At 33.8% G+C, this 23552-nt stretch overlaps 1 protein-coding gene across 3 annotated transcripts in view; it reads left to right on the top strand.

The window, feature by feature from the left end:
* Positions 1 to 23552, top strand: part of LOC140437078 (uncharacterized) — a 223685-nt gene that overhangs the window by 33178 nt on the left and 166955 nt on the right. For 2 of the 3 annotated variants that reach the window (XM_072526333.1, XM_072526334.1), the window contains exons 2-3: positions 5749 to 5809; positions 21557 to 21699. In XM_072526333.1, the coding sequence (XP_072382434.1) occupies positions 5779 to 5809; positions 21557 to 21699 (174 nt within the window). In that variant the 5' untranslated portion in view covers positions 5749 to 5778. The remainder of the gene's footprint in view (positions 1 to 5748; positions 5810 to 21556; positions 21700 to 23552) is intronic. The other variant, XM_072526335.1, reaches the window with a different exon arrangement.

Here is a 23552-nt window from a genome sequence, read left to right on the forward strand (position 1 = left end):
GTCTGATGACTGTTTTGTAAATTCTGCCTTTCGTTTCTTTCCCGATATTTTTATTTCTCCATATTGTTTCGTTTAGGCAGCCCGCATCTCTGTTTGCTCTATTCACTTGATATTCCACTTTGGTTTCGAGCTTTCCGTAGCTAGATAATGTGATGCCTAGATATTTAAACTCCATCACTTGTTCTATTATCTGACCTTCCAGCTCCAATTTACATCTTAGTAAATTTGCTGTTATAACCATGCATTTTGTGTTTGTTGGGGAAATTAACATGTTAAATTTTCTGGCGGTTATATTAAATTGGTGCAGCATATGTTGTAAATCATCATAAATGAATTTGGGACAGAAAATCCAGTTTAGGTAGACAAAATATATTAACTAGTTCCTTTTCTATTGAATTGAAATGATATGACAGCAGAGTATTTAGTAAATAGAAAGTTGATCGAAAAGTTAGAATAGTTAGTTAGAATAAAAATAGTAAAATAAAAGAGAAAGTTAATAAATGAATAAAACCGAAAGAAATTGTAATAAAACAATTATATAAAGAAGAATACAAAATATATGACGTTTATAACGTTACAAAGTATTTATTTTGATAGTTTTTAATTAGCTTTACGTCTTATTGTCTAATCCCATATCCTTTAATAGTTTTAAAAGTTTGCCATGGTTGGCTGTTTCAAAGGCCTTCTCCAAATCAACAAAACATCTATCGATCGTGGCATTTTCCCAACAGTATTTGTATTGTAAAAAAGAGCTTCCCCGTGCCCAATTCACTGCGGAAGCCGAACTGATCTGCACTTAAATTTGATTCACATTTCTGGAATATCCAGTTATGAATTATTTCTGTCAAGTATTTTGAGAGCGTGATTCATTAGACTTAACAACCTAAAATCGTTGTGTTTGCGAGGATTGACTTTTTTAGGTAGTGGGATGAAGATCCATTCCAGACATTCTTATGCAATTTATCAAAAATCTGAAATTAAATTGCGTACAGCTGTTAGTAGATTTAGATTGTAGTTTTCTAATCTTTTAAGTATATCCTTGCCATTGAAATATGAAGATTGCAAATTAAGACAGCATTAAATAGAAAATAGCAAATTGAGGAGGATTAAATGAATATGATTATTATTAAATTAATTACTTAAATTATATTAAAGTCTCTAACTGCATATAGAAATAATAATATTTAGTTGTTATCGAAGAGTTAAGCGCCAACTGTTTTTAGAACAAAAATAGTAAAATAAAAGACAAAGTTACAACATTACAAAGTATTTATTTTGACAGGTTGTTATCAATTCTGATTTTTGCCATTTGCTGCCAGTACAGGTTTTTAAGTAGCTTTACATCTGATTGTCTAATCCCATATCCTTTAGTAGTTGTAAAAGTTTACCATGGTTGACTGTTTCAAAGGTCTTCTCCAAATCAACAAAACCTCTATCGATCGTGGCATTTTCCCAACAGTATTTGTAATGTAAAAAAAGCTTCCCCGTGCCCAATTCACTGCGGAAGCCGAACTGATCTGCACTTAAATTTGATTCACACTTCTGGAATATCCAGTTATGAATTATTTTTAAAAGTATTTTGAGATTGTAATTCATTAGACATCAATCTAAAATCTTTGTGTTTGCGAGGATTGACTTTTTTAGGTAGTGGGATGAAGATCCATTCCAGACAATCTTATGCAATTTCTCCCGTTTCAGAAATTAAATTGCATGCAGCTGTTAATAGATTTAGATTGTCGTCTTCAATCAATAAGTTATGTAATATAGTCTTTCCAAAATGACATTTTTTCTGATATCGCTGAAATAAATGTACCCTCTGAGTTCACAATATGTTGTTTCTTTAAAATAAATTCTTACCATATAAGTTGAACGTGTCATGTCTTTGATCTAGTTCTTACATTTGTTTGCACTTATCGGTTTTCTTATCGACTTTCTGAGCCTTTTTTACATCTGTCTTTATTTCTTTGTGATTTTTTTGTGTTCTCTGCTATTTTGGCCTTCCGGTTACCTCTTTTTCTCCAGTTTATGTAATATATTATCAGTCATCAGTCTATTATTATTTCTGCTTTTATTCTAGCTATCTACTTAATTCATTATCGTTCACCACAAATAGTAAGTATTTATTGTACTGCATATATCATAGTTTAAATTAATCTTGGCCAAACAAGTACTCACAAATTGCGCATTGGAGCATAAAAGTCACGCAATAAAATTAAATTACCTAGTTATTATTTGTCATGCAGTTTACTATTCGTTTAAAATATCACTAAATACTTCAAACGAAACAATGAGCTCCTGGTATTTTAAGTTTCCTACCTATGGAGCACAAGTTTCGAGAACAAAATGAACACGTTTATTTAGCAAAATAATGAAGTTTTATCGAAACTTAAATATTAATGGTTAAATTGTATATTTTAACAATATGAAAATAATCTAAAAAACTGATAGCGAAACTTAGATACCCATAAATTTTTCTAAGAATTCGTGCTTGCAATTTTTGTTTCTTCTGAGCTTCCCAGATATTTTCACAAACCTTTAGATAGACAAATGACCAAAATTGTTTAACTGGACCTATTTGAACGAACATGTGAGTATTTATTTCTCTTGGTACACATTTGATATTGTACCTGGTTTCGTTTGATACTCACAGTTCCTTAGAATTGAACCAGATTATAAATATAAATCATTAGACACTATACAATGTTCAGCTACTTGCCGAAGCAATCGTAACAACAATGCCTACGTCTGCATCATAATTAAGCAGACTGTTCTAATGGGTCGAACACAGGATAACCACACGGTGATAAGTATGGATTGTAAGACGACTGATCGACGACTTTTCGCAGCTCATACCGCTGTGTGCGTCTCATGATAAGATAATTTTCATGCAGGAGGATGACACTATTGCAGGAACTGTAAATTATTTGAATATCATTGAGCTTTAATGCTTACCATTAAATAATTTACCACTACATTGCTTTCCCAAGGTTGAGACGTATTCTTTGCTAGCTTTTACAATTTTAGTTTGTACTTTTTGTAAGACAACGAATACTCTTTCACTGTGAAACAATCAGAAAGGAAGAGAATAGAAATATAAGCAAAACCATAGATATACTGGAAGAATTGACAAAAATGTAATGGCGTTGAGCTGTGCATGTAGCAAGACAATCTGAAAATAATGGGCGTCCAATCAAACAAAGTATAGATCAAGATAAACGAAAAGATATAGAGGAGGAGCCCAGAAAAGAGGAGTAAATGAAAAACAGATGACAGAAATCAGTGAAGACATTTTTACGAGATCTATGTCTATCTTCTAAATGTGCCTATCTTCTAGAGATGTTGACGACCACATTGACCCATCTTATTCTATTCACAGCAGCTTGAAATAGATCGGTTGACGTTAGACCAGTTCACCTCCTAACATTGGCCAGCCAGGATATACGTCTACGTCCAGGGCCTCTCTTACCCTCAATCTTGCCTTGTAGAATCTGCTATAGAAGTCGGTATTTACTATTACGCATGATGTGGCCGAAGTAAGCCAATTTGTTGTTCTTTACGGTGTCAATAATTTCTTTGTCTTTTCTTAGCCTCTGGAGAATAGTTATGTTACATGTGTGGTGTATATATGAGACCCTCAACATACGTCGGTAGCACCACATTTCAAATGCCTTTAATCGTTTTATGGCATCTTCTCTAAGGCTCCAGCTTTCTACTTCTTAGAGGAGGGCACTAAAAAAGTAACATATAAGAATTCTTATGCGTTTATTGATACTTAAAGATAATTTGCAGAGAATCCTCCTTAGGCTATTGAAAGAGCTTCTGGGCTTTTTCAAAACGAGTTTTTATTTCGTAGCTGTGATCCCAAGTATCCTTAATATTGCAGCCCAAATAGCATATTTTTTCCACTCTTTCTAAGGTTGTATCGCCTATTGCAATTTGGGCGTTTATGTTGGTGTTCTTGTGTCTATATCTATGGATGGATGAAGCTTTATCAGTTATAGAGATTTTCTGCTATAATAATTGTATTGTCTGCAGATCTGATATTTTTAATTGGAATTTTATTCTCTTTTCTATCTGTTATGTTTTTATTATTCTTCTAATTTATTGTTTTTATTTATTTATTAAAAACCCATATTTATATATAATAATTTGGATAATTTGTTTGTCTCACTCTATCAAATGCGTTGTTGTACTCAATGAAACATATATAGACATCCTGATGTAATCTAATAGCGTTCCCTTATGCCTAAACCTTTTCTGAATCAGTTGTTACTCGACAACAATGCTTTATCGCAAAATATAGTTATCGTTTAAAGTTCTTGCATATGGCTTATTTTTCGTTCACTTTTCGTTTGTTTCTTTGGAAAATTTTTGAATAATATATTTTGTCTTATTATCCCATAGTGTCTTAATCTTTTTTTTTTCTCTAAAAATTTTAAGAGCGAGCAATAAATTCTATATACCTGCTGCTAAATAATCACAAAATGTCGTAGGTCTAATGAACTGTTAACTATTAAAGAAACAATCAGGGACGGCATCTTGAGTAGAAAGTCGGTAGTTAATTTGCTTTTACAATGTTTTTATGAGAATAACATAGCAAACATACCCAATAGTGTAAACTTTATGTAACCATTCGGTTTTAACCGGAAACAGTTTTTAAAAGAAGGTTTAAATAAAGTTTTTCTTTTTTTATTATGTAGGGAATTTTAAAATTGAGCCACTACAAATAACTAGGTCACAAAAAATTTTTTTTATACATATATTTTTTTAAAGCCCTTCTCTCTATTCGGATTGCCGAGTATAGGCTAATTCCTAATCCTAATTCTTGCCATTCATCTCTGTTGTTTGTAAGACGTTTCCACATTGGTCCTGCAGCTCTTTTAATATCGTCGCTCCAGCGCATTTGCTGTCTTCCTCGTGGTCTTTTGGCTTCATATGGCCGCCAATTCCCGATTTCTTTATTCCATTCCATCCTTAAGACGTTCGTTATGTCCAGCCCATTTCCATTTCAGTTTAGCTTCTTCGACAGCATCTTTTACTTTTGTTCTATTACGAATGTCTTCATTGGTTTTATGGTCTTTGAGTGAGATACCCAGCATCTGTTGTTCCATAGCTCTCGTGAGTTTTTCCATGTTTATTTTAGTGAATATCCAGGTTTGAGCTCCATATGTAAGTACAGGTAGGATACAGGAATTAAACACTTTGGTTTGCAGTCTTTGAGGTATATTTTTATTTTTAAGTACGTATGAGAGTCTTCCGAATGCTGCCCATCCCATTTTTACACGTCTGCTTATTTTGGTAGTCTGATTTTCTTTGCTTACCTTGACATTTTGACCCAGATATGTATATTCCTCTAAGTATTCTAGCTCTGTCCCTTGGATGTTTATCATAGGTTTGTCATCTTTGTTTGACATTAGTTTAGTTTTGCTGAAATTAATTTTCAGTCCTTTTTTTAGAGATTCTGTGTGTAGCTCCTCAATCATCGTATTCATTGCATTCCACGTGTCGGCTATTAGTACTACCTCGTCTGCGTATCTAAGATGGTTCAAGTATCTTCCGTTAATGGGGATTCCATAATAGGACCACCCTGTATAGTTATTAAATTACTAACATTAAACATTTCAGTTGTGACTGAACTCTGTATATAGTAAAAATATTAATAATATAAATCTTAAAAATTTATAGATATAAATTTATAATAGATATAAATAAGGTTGGGTAACTCATCATAAAATTTTCAATTTTCAGTTTTGAACATCTGAATTGGCTATCAAAACAATGATATCAGGACATTGGCTGACAGGAAGTGGTAATTAGAAAATAAAGCTATCTACTTTTCACATCATTGTGTTGTTCGTTTTAACTAACTCATCAAAATTTGCACTTAAGTCGCTAACCATCATCTTTGTGTTGAAAATAATACAGTGCGCATCTAAAGTCTCCTCACGCATATTTTCTAAACCATAAATTAATAACATTTTGGGTAATTAAACTAAGGTGGCTGTTTATTATTTTTATGGCGTTTTGGTGACAAAATCATTAAAAATGGCAGACATGAAAAACCATGGTTTGATAGAGCTCTGCAAGGTTTCCTTGTCTAGAGTATAGTCTAAGATCTCAACGACGATGAAGTCGGATAAAAAGAACATTCGAATCGGCTAAAGTGGTAGTCCTGCTTTTAGGCGTAGTTCAAAAGCATGTGCGCAGCGTTTTATCCACAGTATGCGACTGAAAACAGCATATGTCCTTATGTTTAGGCTACTGAACTTAAAACAGTGAATGTAACGGGAAATCACACTATGAACTATTTCCCAGGATATTTCTATGGGGAGGAAAAGAAAAATCACTGTTGCTAGTTTCGGACAGCCTTTTGATGAGAAAAGGGCATTAAGAATCCTCACATGGAATCTTAGAAGCGTTTGTGCTCTGCAAAATTTGAAAATCTTGTTTAACATAGACCCATATCATAGAAATGGAATAGAAATTTTGATAACATTGGAAACTGAGAAATATGTTCCAAAAATTGACACAAAAATGCTATAAGGTAGCATTCTGCGCGACCGAGACAGGTTACAGAAGGTTAAATCGAAACACCAAGTAAACTGTCGCTCCCTAAAATGAGTACGCGACCGAGACAAGCAACATACGCAAATCGTGTGTCTATACTTCAGTATATTAGATGTAGAAAAAGAGCGTGTAACGGCTTCGAAACTGTTCTTTAAAAGGCTACTGGAAGAAGAAAATGACAGTATATCTGTCGTATTACATATTTCGAATGAAAAAAATGGAGGTATATAAATTCTATATTAAACGAGGCGCGAAGAACGATTTTATATTTTCTAGTACGACAATATCCTTGCAGGATTCTATTTGAGGATCTAATATTGGTTAATTTAATAGCACTGAGAGCGTGAGAGCAGCCATGAAGAGACCACAATCGGTCTCGATATCTGTCGTCTGTCTCGGTCGCTTGTTGCGGAATGGTACCCTTACAGCTACGCACCTTTGGATTTAATATTAACCTATTACAAATCTATGCCCCCACTGCAGGAAAAACTATGACAACGAATTAGAAATTCTGTATAAGCTTAGTGTAACATTAAAAAGCTTATAATAAAACGAGATCTCATACGTAATGGGTGATTATAATGCTAATATTGATAAACGGCGTAGATCAGATTTCGTAGAGGAATATGACCTGAGAGACAGCAATGGTCAAGGGGAGAGGATGTTTGATTTTTGCTAACAACACAATAAATATGATATTAGTAAACACATGCTATAAGCCCTGGAGATAATCGAACACATAATAAGAAATCAGGTAGATTATATTTTCGTCAACAAGAGATTTAGAAACTCTGTCAAAACAGTTACTACATACTCTGGATCAGATATTGGGTTTGACCACAATCCTTTATACGCTGAGACAAGAGTCAAAATAAAACAGATAGAGGAAAAGGATCATTAAAAGAATTTTACTATTTAAAAAATCAAAAAAAGTAAACTCGAAAACGATTATTTTATCAAAGAAATGAGAACAATCGAAATTGTTGAGAAAACATGGAACTTATTTCGTCAACATATGACCAAGATACTAGAAGAACATGGTGTAACTAATAGATTCAAGAAACAATAATGTATGACGGAAGAAATACTAGATCTTAGGGAACAAATCAGATAATGCGAGGGCAAAGCACAAGAAGACAGAAAAAAAAAACAATGAGAATAAAATACGAAAAAAAGTGAAAGACGCATATATCCAGAAATGGAAGAGTTAGAAACGAAGCACGACATATTTAAAATGCATAAGAAATTTCATTTCAAATTCTTGGGGAGGCTAGGACCCACACAGGGTTGTAAAGCCAAAATGATGATGAAGAAATTTCATGAAGTTGCTGGCCGGTATTATTAAGTAGTTAGTATTCAGTATTTATGAAAAAGTTATCATTAATGAACGGGAAATTCCAGAATCGTGGGGTGAGTATTGTTAGGAAGCTATTTTCTTGTGGTATTTTAATTATTTTTTATGTTTAATGGGAATTAACTACAGTTTCAGTTGAAAAGTCGTCAAACACCAAAATAAATGTGTTTTTAACTGAAGTTGTGGTTAATTCCCATTAAAGATAGTAAATAATATGGATTAAGTATGTAACTGAATTGTTGGAAGATGGCAGGCCAAACATGTAGGGTTGTCTAAATCAAGAGTAACGACCTGAACTTTTAAAATCTGATCTTCATCATAAAATCAGCCAAAACCAAGAAAGCAATTGAGCAACTGAACTCTTAAAAATGAGACACGAAGGCCACGTCAGTGCTCTAGTTAAGCTTTTTAATGACATATACTATTGATGAAATACAGTAATGACTGAAGTCTGTTTTTATAGTAAATTATAAATAGTTCATTTATACATAATATTAAACAGCTTTATTATTTAATATATACCAGAGATATCTGTGTAACCGACAAGAAGAATCTCCAAGCTTAGGGCAGAGGGTCAATAGAAAGCAGCGTGGAAACTGCTCTACCAGATGTAACACCCTGCCAGATGCGTAAGTTGTTTACAGATAAATCCGAGTTTCAACATCGAAAATATTCGATTATAATACCCATGTTCGTCCGTGTAAACATCTGATCTACCTGTAAGAGTCGATCACACCGTCAACAGAAAATCTTAACGATAATAAGGGCTCGTATGACAATCTTAGTTAACTACGATTGTCAAGTAAAATCACATTGTTTTGAGCCTTGCGACTTTCGGAACTCCAAGAGATACTGTTGCCACCTTTGAGTAGAAACGCCTTAGGGATGTTGAGGCATAATCCAACGGTAGTAGCTTTGCACCGTTACCTGTTCAGTTAAGTGCGTCAACGAGATTTCCGAACCTATGGTTCCTCTCGTCTATCGGAACGACGATTCGTCAGTAGGGTAAAACTAACTTATCTCACGACGGTCAAAATCCAACACTTGGCCGCCACAATCGACTTATCCGTTTGATAACTTTTCTGATACCTCTTGTTGAAAACTCTTTGAGGCAAAATGATCGATAGACCGTACTTTCGTGGTTCATTTGCAAACTGAACATCAGGATCACGCTAGCCTTTACCCTTTTACTGTACGCGAGGTTTATGTCCTCGCTGAGCTGGTCTTAGGACACCTAGACATATGCTCCAGTCAAACTCCCCGCCTGGCATTGCACTTTACGTTACATTTTCTTCTAATGTCTTCACTTCTATTTCGATCTCTCAGGAGATAAAGGCCAAAATAAAAAAAAATTGCTCTAAGATTTTCTCGCCTACCAATCCAATTTCTCATCCAAATTTTTCTCTTTTTTGAGTTCCGCTTCGAATTTATTATTAAATTTATAACAATATCTGTGATCATCAGCAATATTTGCTTGTTGAATTCATTCCGAATACCTTCCATGGATCCCCTTTTTTTTGTTGGAAACTCGAAAACTGTTAATTACAAAACAAGTACTTTAGTTTCAGATGAAAACCACTCGATTGTTTACTAGCACTGGCATGTGTAAAAAGCTACCTTGCTTTTTCTCCTTGCCAGTATAGGCAAGCGAGCATGACAAGAACGTTTTTACCTTGTTTAGGCCTGGGCCTCTTCAAGGAATGAAGTACTCCTTTTTTTTTCTCGGAGTAGTGGGGGTGTGGTAAACGGCAATCACGTGAAATTGTTGTCGGGAAGTAGTGGACTACTAAGAAGCAGGGGGGAAGCTGAAAGTGGCTATACTGTGTGGGTGATCTGAGAAGGGCAAGCGAGCTGTTGGCATGCCAATTAGTAGCAAATGTGTTTTGTGCTTGCCAGTTACTGGCCTATGCCAGCAACTGGCATGCCCGCTACTTTTCCAATTTACTGGCATGTGTGTACCCGGCTTAATATGGCATCGAAAGAATCCCCCCGATATGTGGTCCCCCAATCGGTACGTTCCTGCAGATTTTAAAAGCCCATCGAACAAAGTGGTAATTGTGTTAGGATGTCTCAGATATGTAATTTAAAATAACAGATACATGAAAGCAGACAGTAAGGTAATAATATACAATACTTGCATTAAACCTATTATGTCATCAGGAATAGAAACGAGAAATTAAGAATATAATAAAACTGAAAGCATTCTTAGAATAACAGAAATGAATATATAAAACATAGTAATAAAATATGTAATAAGATGAGAAACCCAAACACGGCTTCGATGGTATAATCACGTAAAAAAAATGGAAAACTACGAAGAATTTCGTTAATAAAAAGGTCAGTTGGATAGGATAATTGGTAGTCCACCTCCCAAGAAATATTACAGCGATGAATAAAGCAAGCAATCATAGCAAGTAATCGGAAGATCTTAAAAAACAAGCAGAAGGGCGAAAATAGAAATTAATTGTGGCTAATGAACTAAGTCCGAAGTCCAACTCCTTTAATTTTTAATGTCGTTAATAGTATTTGAAATGAGCTTTCAAGTGAAGTATTACTTGCCATATTATTCCATTAAAAATTATTATACAAAATGGCGTTTGTCAATCATTTTCCATGATTACATCGCTGAAACGTCATAAAAACTATGAAAAACTCATTAGTTTGTATTTAGTTTAAGTTCCATGGTTCGGAACATATGTTTTGGAATGACTTTAGACGCGCACTGTATATTTCTTTCTGTACAAAGCTCAAAATTATAAAAAAATTAATCATTACAAAAGCAGTTCAACACGTCTTTTCGTTTATCTATGTTGTGAATAAAAGTGGAACAGAAAATTTCTAGGAACGTGTGATAAAAACATTTATGTGGTATAATAATTGACTCATTATGCAATTTTGTATTACTTTGAGAAAATCATTATACTCAGACCACGTCGTAATGTAAAAACAAACTGCGTATTATATATGCAATATATAAATTATCATTTAATGTTTCTAATTCGGATTTCATTTAAATTCCGGGAATATAAAGGAAACATTGGAAAGTTTCATAAAACAAAGGCTTCCACGGGGGTGTATTCACCCCCAATCATCATCATAAGTGTACACTAACTAACAGTGATCAGCCGCCGACCGTTAGTATTTGGCAATGTCTGCCGCAGCACTATATAAAATGTGAAGGAGCAAAAGAAAAAACCGTAGCCTATAAGCTTAGAAACCAATGTATTACTCGCATTAACTGTATAGTACAAAACACTTTTCTTATAGCGTATTTTGTATGAAAGTAGCGTCACAGATTTTATAACTGGACTTCTTATACATAAGGTAAGAAATATTAATAATTGTATTGTATGTACATTTCGCTGTTTAAAATTATTAAAAAAACATATACGTATCCGTTATTGGATTGTGTTTCTCGATAAGTAAATGCCTCTATTCAAAAGAAAATTGTGTTTACAAAGTGCTGACTTTATCTCTTGAATGCATAAAATAAAGTACACTCGATCTACCGATCATTTTAGCAGTTCATGTGTGAAAATTTCATCATATTGTGATGCATTCAACACCGCACTCTCTGAGGGAAAAACTTTTTTTCTAAACGTACATGAAATGACGCATTTATTGCATTAACAACCTACAACTATTAGCGAAACAGCATGTACTCCGGTAGGACAGGTGGTAGTGAAAGATTTATTTACAAACTTTTAAAATAGAAAATATAAAGAATTAGGCTGTAAAGCGTACAGGAAAAAAGCAATTTTTTATGACTTTATGTATAGAGATATTATGCAAAGTGAAGTTTATTCGTTCCAAATACAATACAAATCGAACTTAAAGAAGAAATTTGAACGAAAAAAAAAACGACTTTACCAACTGGTGCAAATAAATGGATAACCGTTTTACGTTTACCACTTTATCACTGACAATGAAACCTCATTGAGTTATCGTGTCACTTTAGATCTAATTGAGAAGTTAGTTTAAAAACCTGACGGAAGTGAATTGTATAAATTCTGTAAATCAGATAAAAAAACAAGAAGAGATATTGTGGATTGTTGATGGTCATATTGAAAAATTATTATACTCGTATATATTGTATGTATGTATGTCCATTTACTCATTTGTCGTAAAAGATACGAAAAAAATAATTTAAGTAAAAGTTGCAACATATATAGGACCATGCTTTAAAAATATTTTCAATTATACAGGGTAGAACAAACCTATCTTTTTTTAATAGAACACCCTGTATATTTTTACATTTATGGACTTTTCCCGATGTTCTCGTTTATGCAGCATAAAGTTTGGCAGTGGTATAAATAAATTGTGAAATAACTATTTTTTTTTTTAAAATTAACACTATGGAAAATTTTCTCGTATTAACCAATAGTTTTTCTTGTCCCCTAATATTGGGTTTCGTCCCCATAAAAATGAATACTCACATCCTGTCTGTTCGTTCTTCCATGGCTCCCTTTTTTCGCCCTCTTGTGAGACCTTTATTTCTTTTTTAGGGGTGTTTATATAAGACTGATTCATCGCCTTTCGCACCCTAAGGTCTAATCGATTTGGTTCCAGTGTCGTTCTAAGAGGGGTACCTTTTTACAGCCTGAAAGATGAAACTTGATTTTTTCTTTATATGAAAATATATCATAAATGTATTGTTCGGGCACATCATTTTGATAGCATACTGTTTTGAATTTGTTGTGATACATTATTTTCCTGGTTTATAGCACGTGGTGATGAATTTATTATTTCTTCGTGTGGTTTCGTCTATCGATTCGACAAATGTGTAGGCTACCATGCTTACTTTAATGTGAGCAGTCTGCAGTCTAGCTAGAGGTTTCATGGTTCAAATTTCTGTTTTTTAAGTGTTTAGGTTTATAAGATTTAATATGTCTTTTGTCAGTGATGTCTTTGACTTATTGAAATATATTTAAATCTTTCTATTAGTTTCATTATCAAACAAAATCATTTCCAGGTAATCATTATCATCATCTTAACCGTTCAATTCTTCCGGATTGTGACGAACTCTTTTGTGTATTATCCGATTCTGAGGAGCATTAGTTGTCTTCCTATCTGGTCTGGATACTGTTTATTATGTGTTTAGGATGATTTCGTTATCTGTCTCAATTTCTTCTTATTTCTGCATTTGCCTTTCCATGGTGTTTTATTTTCATGATTTTTATGTCGTTTTCCATGTCATTCTCTTACCTTGCGGTCGGTCTTCATTGACTTCTTCTTTTGATTGGGTCCGTCTCGTTTGCGGGTCTTCTGATGAGGACGTGTCCTATCCATTCCAAGCGTTGTGATTAAATTACTCTCACTATATCACCGTATAAGGTGATCTCAGGTCATAGAATTGCTCTCATTATTTTCTTTTCAGTCTTCTGAAGCTTTTTACAGGTAATTCTAGGTAATCCAGTTCTGTATTTTAAATAATTCATTTCTGATTTTATTTATTGCTTTCGTTTCTTTCCTTTGTATCTTCATTTATCTGTCTGTTCTATTAGTTTTTCTATTATTGGTTAATTGTCTACTAGTTCAAGTACCAGCTATCTATTTGATTAGCTGTAGTCTGTTGTAATATCTCAACCTTTGATGGTCTTTTTTTGTCACACCTTTGGATACTTGTCCTGGTCCATACGACTGTTAATTCGATAGTATCGTATTGGTCATTCTATTTTTTATTATTGGTTTAATAATATGTTATTTAAATGTAAAGATGTTATTAAACACCCTAGTGTTTTATCGCAAGTTGCTTATGGCATAACACAAAAACCAGCAAGCAGTTTGGTCCGTGCCGATCTGTAACTCTGACTCTGAGTTTGCTTCCACTAAACACAGAACTGGCCGAGTGGGGAAGTTCTCATCCCCGGCACGACACATCCCAATGGCTAATAGGGCACTTCCTCTGGATACATAGGACCTTAGACAGGGTGAATAAGGTATATCAAAATAAAAACACACGGATCAACTGGGAGCAAGACATAGGGAGTGTAGTTATGTCAATAATTGTAGATTTGTTAATTGAATATGATACACAGAGATACACACATGTACATCTACACAAACAATGCTTAATCGGCAAATCACAATTCAACCCTACCATTACTGACTCATCATATATTGATATATGTGCTGCGACTAGTATTAACTACCCCTATTTCTTGCCTTTGTAGACTATGAAAAGGCATTTGGATAGTATCGAGATGTGGGCCTTAGAACAAGCTATTCATAATTGTAGAGTAGATTCGAGATATAAGCAACTAATACATAATTTATGTGAAAACGCAACTATGATAGGACAACTAGAGAAGAATACAAATTACATCCCCATTAAGAGAGGAGTTAGACAAGGGACGTAATATCTCCAAAGTTTTTTAATCTAGCACTAGAAGATGTCTTCAAAACTACCAATTGGTCAACATATGACATCAACGTTAATGGCAACAAGTTAAAACATATCAGATTCGCTGACGACATCGTGATTATAGCAAGCACATTAGAGGAACTACAAAAATGAATATGACAAAAATAAAAACAAAAACAATGACAAACACAGATGAACCCAGACCTATAACCATAAATGGCAGTAAGATAGAATAAGTCAGAAATATATCTACCTAGGCCAAATTCTGAAACTTGACAAAGAGAACCAAACGGAAATCACTAGAAGAGCAAGACTGGGATGGACAGGATTTGGAAAACTCAGTTGGATGCTTAAGAACCGCAAAATACCTCAATACTTGAGGAGCAAAGTGCATGTTGACTATCTTGACATATGGGTGTCAAACCTGAACTCTAACCAAGACAAATATTAATAAACTAGCCACAACAGAAAGGATAATGGAAAGAGCAATATTAGGTATACGACTGTCAGATAAAACGATGAACGACTGGGTAAGATCAAAAACAAAAGGTCTAACTAATTGCCAAACTCAAATGGAGCTTCGCAGGTCACACTGCTAAATAAAAAGACCAACGTTGAAACGCCACAATTCAACATTGGAGACCTTACAAAGGTAGATGACCAAAAGAAAGACCACAGATGAGATAGGTAGAGGACGTAAAAAGAATAGCCACAACAAATTAGAAGTATTTTGCTCAGGATAAAGATCGATGGGAGAGGCTTATGTCCAAAAATGGAAGATAGAAGGCTAAGAAGAAGAAGTGCTGCGACTACTGTGTTCCCCAATCCCGAGGTATAAAACCATTGTATATATGGGAAGCATGGCACAGGGGGATAAGTGTGGCCCAAACGATGCCTCAGGGAACTGGAGGCTCCTTTAGACATCGCTTGGGTCTAGAGGATTCCTTGGCACGGTATTGGCACACTGTCGTGACTGAAAGTTTTTCGTCCCAACTACTGGAAATAAAATGGACACGACTCAAAAGGAGTTAGCCCAGAGAAGGAATCAGAAATTAATGAATTTGCTAAATTCATAAATAAAAGTGTAGAAGAATCGAGCAGAGAAGGGACCACGGTTGCGGATTCTGTATCTTCCTAAATTAGTGTCAATGACCCCAATCAGGGTCCTACACGCAAACCTTCAGCACAGAATTTTCAGCACTAATTTAACTGAACCTCCACCAAGCCTGGTAACACTAAAACCTGAGCCAGAAGGTTACACGAATAGACCATGTACAATAAGTCAATTAGCCAACTTACTGTTGTTAAGGGAGGGTTCAATGTCGCCTTAATGGAAGATCCGTGAGTACACCAGGGTCAGATAAAAGACACATGGGCTGTTGGCGGAAAGCTCATATATAGCAGGTCTGCCGAAGTCCCGAGGACTTTTTTTATCCGAATTACATTGGTTTTTTGGTCTAGAATTAAAAAACCATTTTATTGTTGTTATCGATGCCATTATCGATGAACACTTTATTATTCATTGACCACGATAGTTGGCCGAAATGTTTGAACAAGAATAAAGTACTCTGATAATTCCAGACTAAAAATCCAAGGAAATTCAGAAAAAAATTTGTTTCAACGTTCAAGATCAGGAAATAACACTAAATAAGGTGCACAATTAGTAACAACCGAAAATGCGACAATGCAACCCAAAGTTCGTGAGTTATGGGTAAATCAACTATCCACACCAGCTTCTTTTTAATACCAAATAATACCTTTCGCTACTAAAGAATTCTCAAATATTATCAATGAGTTTCATGACTGGAATTCTCCTGGGTATACTGACCTTTTTAAAGCATATACTCAGGGTTGAGCCTCATAAATAATAATAATGTAATAGCGAAGCTTATTCATCTGTCTGTTGTATATGGAAAATTTAAATCGAATGGCTTCTACTCGAAACCACTTCTATAAGATACCACTTCGATAAGATTCTAATGATGTTAGAATACACTTCGGTCTAAAGCATCATCACATCTTATCAGTAAAAATTTGTTTAAGTCACTAAACACGTACGCATGTTCCGCGCTTAGCTATTCATTTGGTATTGTTAAGTGGACTTAAACGGATATAGAAAATCTTCAACGAAAAGTACGAAAACACCTCACAAAGGCACAAAAACATCATCCTCGTAGTCCAATGGAAAGAAGGAATTATGGATCTAGAGAGCAATTAGAAAAACAGATTGTTAATTTAAGAACTTATTTTCAGATACAGACTGAGACATCTACTTTACATCTCGTGATTTGCGTAGTAGATGATACAACACCACTTAAACTTACTGAACTAGAAATGCGCATAAACCACATTTCTAAGAAAGAAAAAATGTGTGCCTAGATGAGTAAAGTCAGTCAGACTCAGAAAATTGTTCTGGCAGGCTGGAATGCATCGAACAGAACTCAGACTCCTTGTCAATAATCATAAGTTCTGGCGAAACATAGATTTTTTGATTTGACCCTGAAAGCTCGGTGAGTCCTATATAAAGGACTATTTAGTCGGTCATGGATGCTACATTTAGAACCCTGTGACTTCTACCCGTTGCCAGAAATCAAATCCTGTTTGAAAGAAACCCGTCACGAGTTATTAGAGAACGTAAAATAAAAATCGATGCAGCTACTCAACAGCTTGTCAGAAGATGACCTGCGGCACTGTTTCGTCCAGTGGAAGGTTCGTATGAAGTAGTATAGGGATAGACAAGGAGAGTATATTGAGTGAGACGTTCTCACTTTTGTAAAAATATGCTAACAATAGCCAGTTTATTACTACTGCTAGTTAAGCATATCATCTGCAGTATCGTTTCTAGTTCCACAATCATATCTTTTTTTTTTATTGACTTATATTACATTAAAATCCTGTTCTTACTTTCTCCTCAGTTGGAATATCTCCTAAGTTTATCTGCTAATCGATCGTAGAAAGCTTTTCTTTTATAGTCACTAATATGTTAAGTAAAATTTCATTGACGTTATCTTTTCATTCGTTCTTACAACTGTTACCACGCTCTTTCCTCTATCAGTATTATACCAATATCAATCCGATATATACCAATATATCCCAGTGTATCCTCCTACATATGCCAATATAATATCCTCTATCAGTATTATATCAGAACTCAATTTCTAGTGTTGTTTTGTCCTTTCTTTTTTGTTTTTTGGATGCAAGAAATTTGTACTCCTAAGCGAGAGAATCCACCATCTTCATACTCTTAAGTGTCAACCTTTCAAGATGTATTTTTTTGCCAATTTTGTTATTTATTTACCTTCGGATTTCAATAATTACTGTTCTATTAAACACAAAATTGAAGATTAATGGCATTTGCGTTTCAAAATGTTAGGTACTTATAGCATAAATAGAGACATTCTTAAAATAATTACGTATGTAGGATGTCGTAAACCGTCACTGTTTATTTTTTCTCCATATGGGGTGGGCTGTATAGAGTGACTCAGACGCGCAGCTGTCTACGACAAGCTACTTGATGATTATATGTAGAAAATAACCTGCGATATTATTGTGCATTTGTTATAACTATGCGGGGTGGCCGTTCTGAGCGACCCTGGGGTATCAGCAGCCGGGTGAGCATCGGTACTATTTATCGATCGTTGGGAGGACGTGACAAGCCTGGAATTGTTGGGCGAGCGTCGATATACCGGGTGTTCGTCATATTTTTACTACTAGCCGGAACGTTTTACATGAAAATCGATATTTTAATATATTTATATTAAAAACAAAGGACAATGCTTGTTATAAAACGGATTTAATATTAATAGAGGCGTACGCGGTTGTATAATAAAGGCTATTCACTAAATGACAGGGCTTTAAGGTATACTAAAGATTATTCACTAAATAACAGAGCTTTAAGGGAAAATAACATTCTAATTATTTGAAAAGAATGGATGAAGTAAAAGTATACGAATTTAAGGGAGACGATGTATTCCAGAACCTAAAGCAGGTTTATTTTCGGTCGTTACAATAACTTTAAAACTCGCAAGTTTTTGAGATATTCGCATTTTACAAATCAGCTGTATAACTCTCATTTAACGCAATTACTTCAGGCGACGAAGAAAAATAGACAAAAACATCAATATTTCTGAATTTTGGTATGAAATACCTTAAAAGTTAATACTTTCTGCTATATATTAAAGGAAAAATATACGCTAATATATTTTTACATGCATCAGTAGAATAATTAATACAGTATTACACGATTTGACATCAAACAATTTACGTTTCATATTGAATTAAAGTCAAAATAAAATACATTTTATTTACAAACCAAATTAAGAAATACTTAAAATTAATAACAAGTAAACTTTTGATGTCCACCATTTTCTTCCATTCATTTATCAATACGTTCCATAAAGATCGTCTCATAATAAAAATCATCATTGGTTCAACAGAAACTGCTGTAGAAGTTAGTTGCGAGTGTTTATGAGATTCTTGTAGACCCGCTGTTTTATTGTGTTTTATACCCCAAAATCGAGCGGATTAAATTCTGGGCTACGTGGTGACCAAGGAAAACGACTTCCACGACCAATCCAGATTCAGAAAAGTTGGTATTTAAGTATGTTTTCACTGCCCTCTCTCTATAATGTGGTAGTGTACCACCTTGCATGAATCACATATTTTGATTTAAGTTTAATGAGAATTCCTTCAACAAATCAATAAAATCATTTTGTAAAAAATGTAAATAGTTCTCACCATTCAAATTACAAGGTAACTCGCATGTCCCTAAAAAATGATTACCAAGAATTCCACACATGAGTAAATTGCTCACGGTGTAGGTTTTTTAAAACTGAAGTTTTGCTGATTCCTAACGCTGAAGATAAACGTCTTGTACTTACTTGAAAATCATCGTCAACGCAAACCATTAGTTCATCTTCATGAAACAAGACTTATTTTTACAGTATCAGCTTACTATGTTAGGATTTCCTGTAATGCATTAAATAAGATTGGGGTTGTCCAATGATGGAATCAAATAAAACATTTAGCATCGGCAAGAAAGCATTTTTTTTGTGAACCATAACCATCTTTGAGCTGAGTTTATAGGAATAAACTATTGATTATGCTTATCAATACGTATTCAGTGCTTTGACACACAAATATCACAACTAAGAATTATTATGTAGCTGATCTGTAAAATGGCATTATCTCGAAAACTGTTGAATTTTGAAGTTATTAACAGGTAAACCTTTTTTTGTTGTAATAATGTATCTTTAATATTTTTTGATACAAATAATGCTAACTTAAAGAGCAAAAAAGTTAAGCGCAAATTTATGCAACATATGTGGTATATGTGGTACCCTTTATCAGCTATATCAAAGTATGCAGCAAATTCTTCATACTCAAAAAGCCTCAGTTATAAATTTTTATACATAAATGTCTACAAACATGACAGTTATAAAGAAAAATAAAAGTTTAAATTTCAACTTTAACCCCCTGTATATTTCTTAATATCAACATATTATTAAAGTAAGTTGGCTGAAATCGTAATATTTTAAAGTGTATAATCTACTGTTTCTTTTTGTACAATTACTTAAGGGCCACTCTGTACAGTATCACTACATCTGTTTCAATTGTAATTGTTTCAAGATTTACCTCGTAATTATATAATAAAACCTCACAAATGATTATAACAAACTTCTTATGAATGTTGAATGTGTTGCATATGTGAGTCCATTTAGGTAAAGAGAAATAAATAAAAAGACATTTACCACGGGCGACCGGCTTCGCGTACTATAATTTACTATGCATCCTCGGGTCTCCGATACGGCAAATTACATAAGATGGTAATTTCAGCATTGAATTTTCCTTACTGAAATGGAAATTAAAATAGCTAGCCCAAATCCGACACCCTGTTAGGGTAAAAGGAAGGGGAGAAAGAAAGAAGAATTTTCCTTACTAGAACCTGAGGATGCATAGTAAATTGTAGTAGGTAAAACCGGTCGTGTAGAATAAATTTAATGTAAGTCTGTTTATTTATTTCTCATTACCTAAACTTCTTATGATTTCATCCTTTAGTGTTCTGGAGTTCGTCCGAAGAATATAAATTAAAACTGCGCAACGTATACAAAAAAAAAACTGATGATGACGGATTCGGATTTAACATTAAAAGTTATGAAACTGATCGTTTTTATCGCATAAAAGTTCCGGGAAAACCAGAAAAAAACATGTTTTAATTATAATATAGGATAACGAGATATTGTTTGTGATAAACCATCTTACGACAAGATGCGTTGTACGAGTTACTTGAAATCAATTAGGCTCTGTCCGTACAGGTCTATCATCCTGTCTAGATCGAAATCATTTCTCTTTTTAGATTTACATAAAATTAAACAAAAACTATAAACTACGATAGAACAATTTTCACCACGAATTCATAATCTATTTTAAAAATACATATACAGATATTCAATAGTTTACATCAGTGATTAATATTAATAAAAATATGTATTAAGCAGCTCTATGTTGGACAAGGTCGTTCTTTTGATTCATAACTTTTGTAGAAGTTAATATTGTCACCCCACTTTTATGTGTTTCTTTCTATACTTCAGCAGTCAACTGATTATCTCTTTTTTTTATTTTGTATCGTATTCAAGTATACAGCTACGTACCATTAATTTTTCTTGATAGTTACTTTGCAAATAGAAATGGAGTAACCTTTTCCATCGAGACTATCGAGAGTATAGAATTCAAACCACTGTTACATTAGCTTGCATTTACTTGCTGTATCTTTTTTAATTAACATATTTTGTGGTGCATCTGCAACGTGTACATTATTCTTTACTAACTGTCATTACTTTGCATATTCAACTTGCGTTGGGATTGTTCTGCAAGTGAAGTGAAAGTAATTTTAGCTTCTTCAGTCATTTACTAACCTGAAGATCATATTATGTGTTTAACCTGATTCAGCATACGTCATTTATGGTGAAGTTCGAGAAATTACGTGTTTTCGCCTCAAGTTACCCGACTCCTTCGATTGACGAAACGTTTGGAAGTTCGGCATTCGCTCAGTGAGGTGTTAGTTACTGCTAAGTTAGTTAACGGCACATGCTATTCAAATATATTTGCGCCCAATACTTTTTCATTGTCACGATTTACTTAACTAATACCGATAAAATAAGTTCTTTTAAAATTTTCCTTACGAAACTTCACTATACTTGACGTTTGTTGTAGTTACAGTGTAAAAAGAATAACTTTATGGCAGCTTTTAATTTGTACTACTTTATTTTCAGAAACCATGGACGATCAGCATTATTGCTTGCGTTGGAACAATTACCAGAGTAATATGACATCGGTATTTCATCAACTCTTACAAAATGAAGATTTCGTCGACGTTACTCTGGCCTGTAATGATCTTTCATTAAAAGCTCATAAGGTAAGAGATGAATGATCATATTCTTTTGTAAAATTACAATGATTATAACAAAATTAGATATACATATTTCTATCGTAGCTATATCTTATTTTCCATAATTTCGTTTTGATAAACTTTCAATGATTGTTCTTTGAACATTCATTTTTTATGTTTATGTTTTGTATGGTAAAAAAATAGGATACGTCAAACCTAGTTTGTAATCGTCAAATATGATATCCTAAATGAAAACTCTTGATATCTGAAAATTTTCTGTCGCATAGATATATCTATTCGGGTAATCGTGGCTTAATCGGTATACTGACAAATTATCGTTTTTCTGAAAAGTCAGGTGGTAAAACATGTTGCACTGGAGTAAAACTATAGTGATATTGTGTAACAGTATATCTACCCTCTGAAAGTTGGAAAGTCGGAAAGTACAATCAATGTGTAACAATAAACCCCAACTAACGTTGGGAGCTAATTGTTTTGTGCTCGACAGGCTTTAGTCTCTTAGGTGTTAGAACGTCTTTTCTTAATGCAAGTCTGAAACATGCGCTTGGCTGGGATAAATAAAACAGGATATTAGCTAATCATATTTATTATCCAGGAATGAATTTAAATTTTAATATTAAATAAAAAACAAAACAAATCCTGCGTAGAGCCGTAAACAAATTTAAAAAGTGATACTGATGGGTTCGTGCAGTTAGATCACTTGTTAGTTGACGTAGTTGTTGACTTCAGATTATGGCTTGGATGTAGCTGAATCTAGATGCTTGTTGATAGCATGTGTGTATTTTCAAGTAGCCGATGAGTTTTACAATCTGCGATGTAACGATGAGTACAATCTGCAGTAGCATAGCAGCTGCTATGCTACTGCAGATTGTATTCCATGGTCGACCATGTGCTTTGGGAAGTTCATGTGCGGTTCCTTGCACCACGAGGCTCAAGAAGTTCTAACTATGTGGTTAGAGTATGTCCTACCAAAAGGTGTTCCAACTATGTTGTTAGGGTATGTCCTACCAAAAGGTTAACAAGAAAAATTAATAAGGCCAAAAAAACTAAAAGAGGAATCTTGTGTTAGCGACTGCATAAAATTTCAAACATTTCCTTGTCAGAACATTAATAAATATATAAAAAAGCAGATGACAAGGATTAAATGAATATAATAATTATTACACCAATTAGTTAAATTAAATTAAATATTTTAGCCGCATAATATAGGATTAATGCATTGAAAAATAAATGTGGCTTGTAGGTTATATATAAAAACTAAGCCAAAAAGAATATTTATAAGAAAGATAAAAAATTATCAACTACAAATATGAAAGGATATCAAAATGTACTCACTCCAAAAAAGATTTAACCATATACATAAATCAATTTACGAGTAGAAATTCGTTTTAAATAGATAACAGATGTGCAAAAAATTATCCCCTCCATTGAAGTGAAAACTGAAATGACAGAACGGAGTTGCCAACTAATAAATATATTTTGTCGCTTGGAGTAAGGCATAAACATCATAGACATTTTGTGGTATAGAATAGAATCAAAACGAGTGAAATTAAAGTTGAAAAATAAAGATTAAATAGGATGTTTAGTTGATAGAAGAGTTGAGCGCCAACTATTTTTAGAATAAAATAGTAAAATAAAACAGAAAGTTGATAACTTAGTTGAATAAAATCAACAGATCTGTAATAAAATAATTATTTGAAGAAAAATAACACATGTGTGACGTTTATAACGTTACAACAGCTTTTACAAGCTGTTACAAACAGCTTCGAGGGAGTACCCAAACAGTCTCGCACAAGTTTTGAATCAGCCTGTATAGATCCCTATCTAGAACGTTGAGATCTGCTTGACTATTGGAGTAGATC

This window comes from Diabrotica undecimpunctata, chromosome 3, assembly GCF_040954645.1.
Source record: "Diabrotica undecimpunctata isolate CICGRU chromosome 3, icDiaUnde3, whole genome shotgun sequence".
Classification (NCBI taxonomy): Eukaryota; Metazoa; Arthropoda; class Insecta; order Coleoptera; family Chrysomelidae; genus Diabrotica; species Diabrotica undecimpunctata.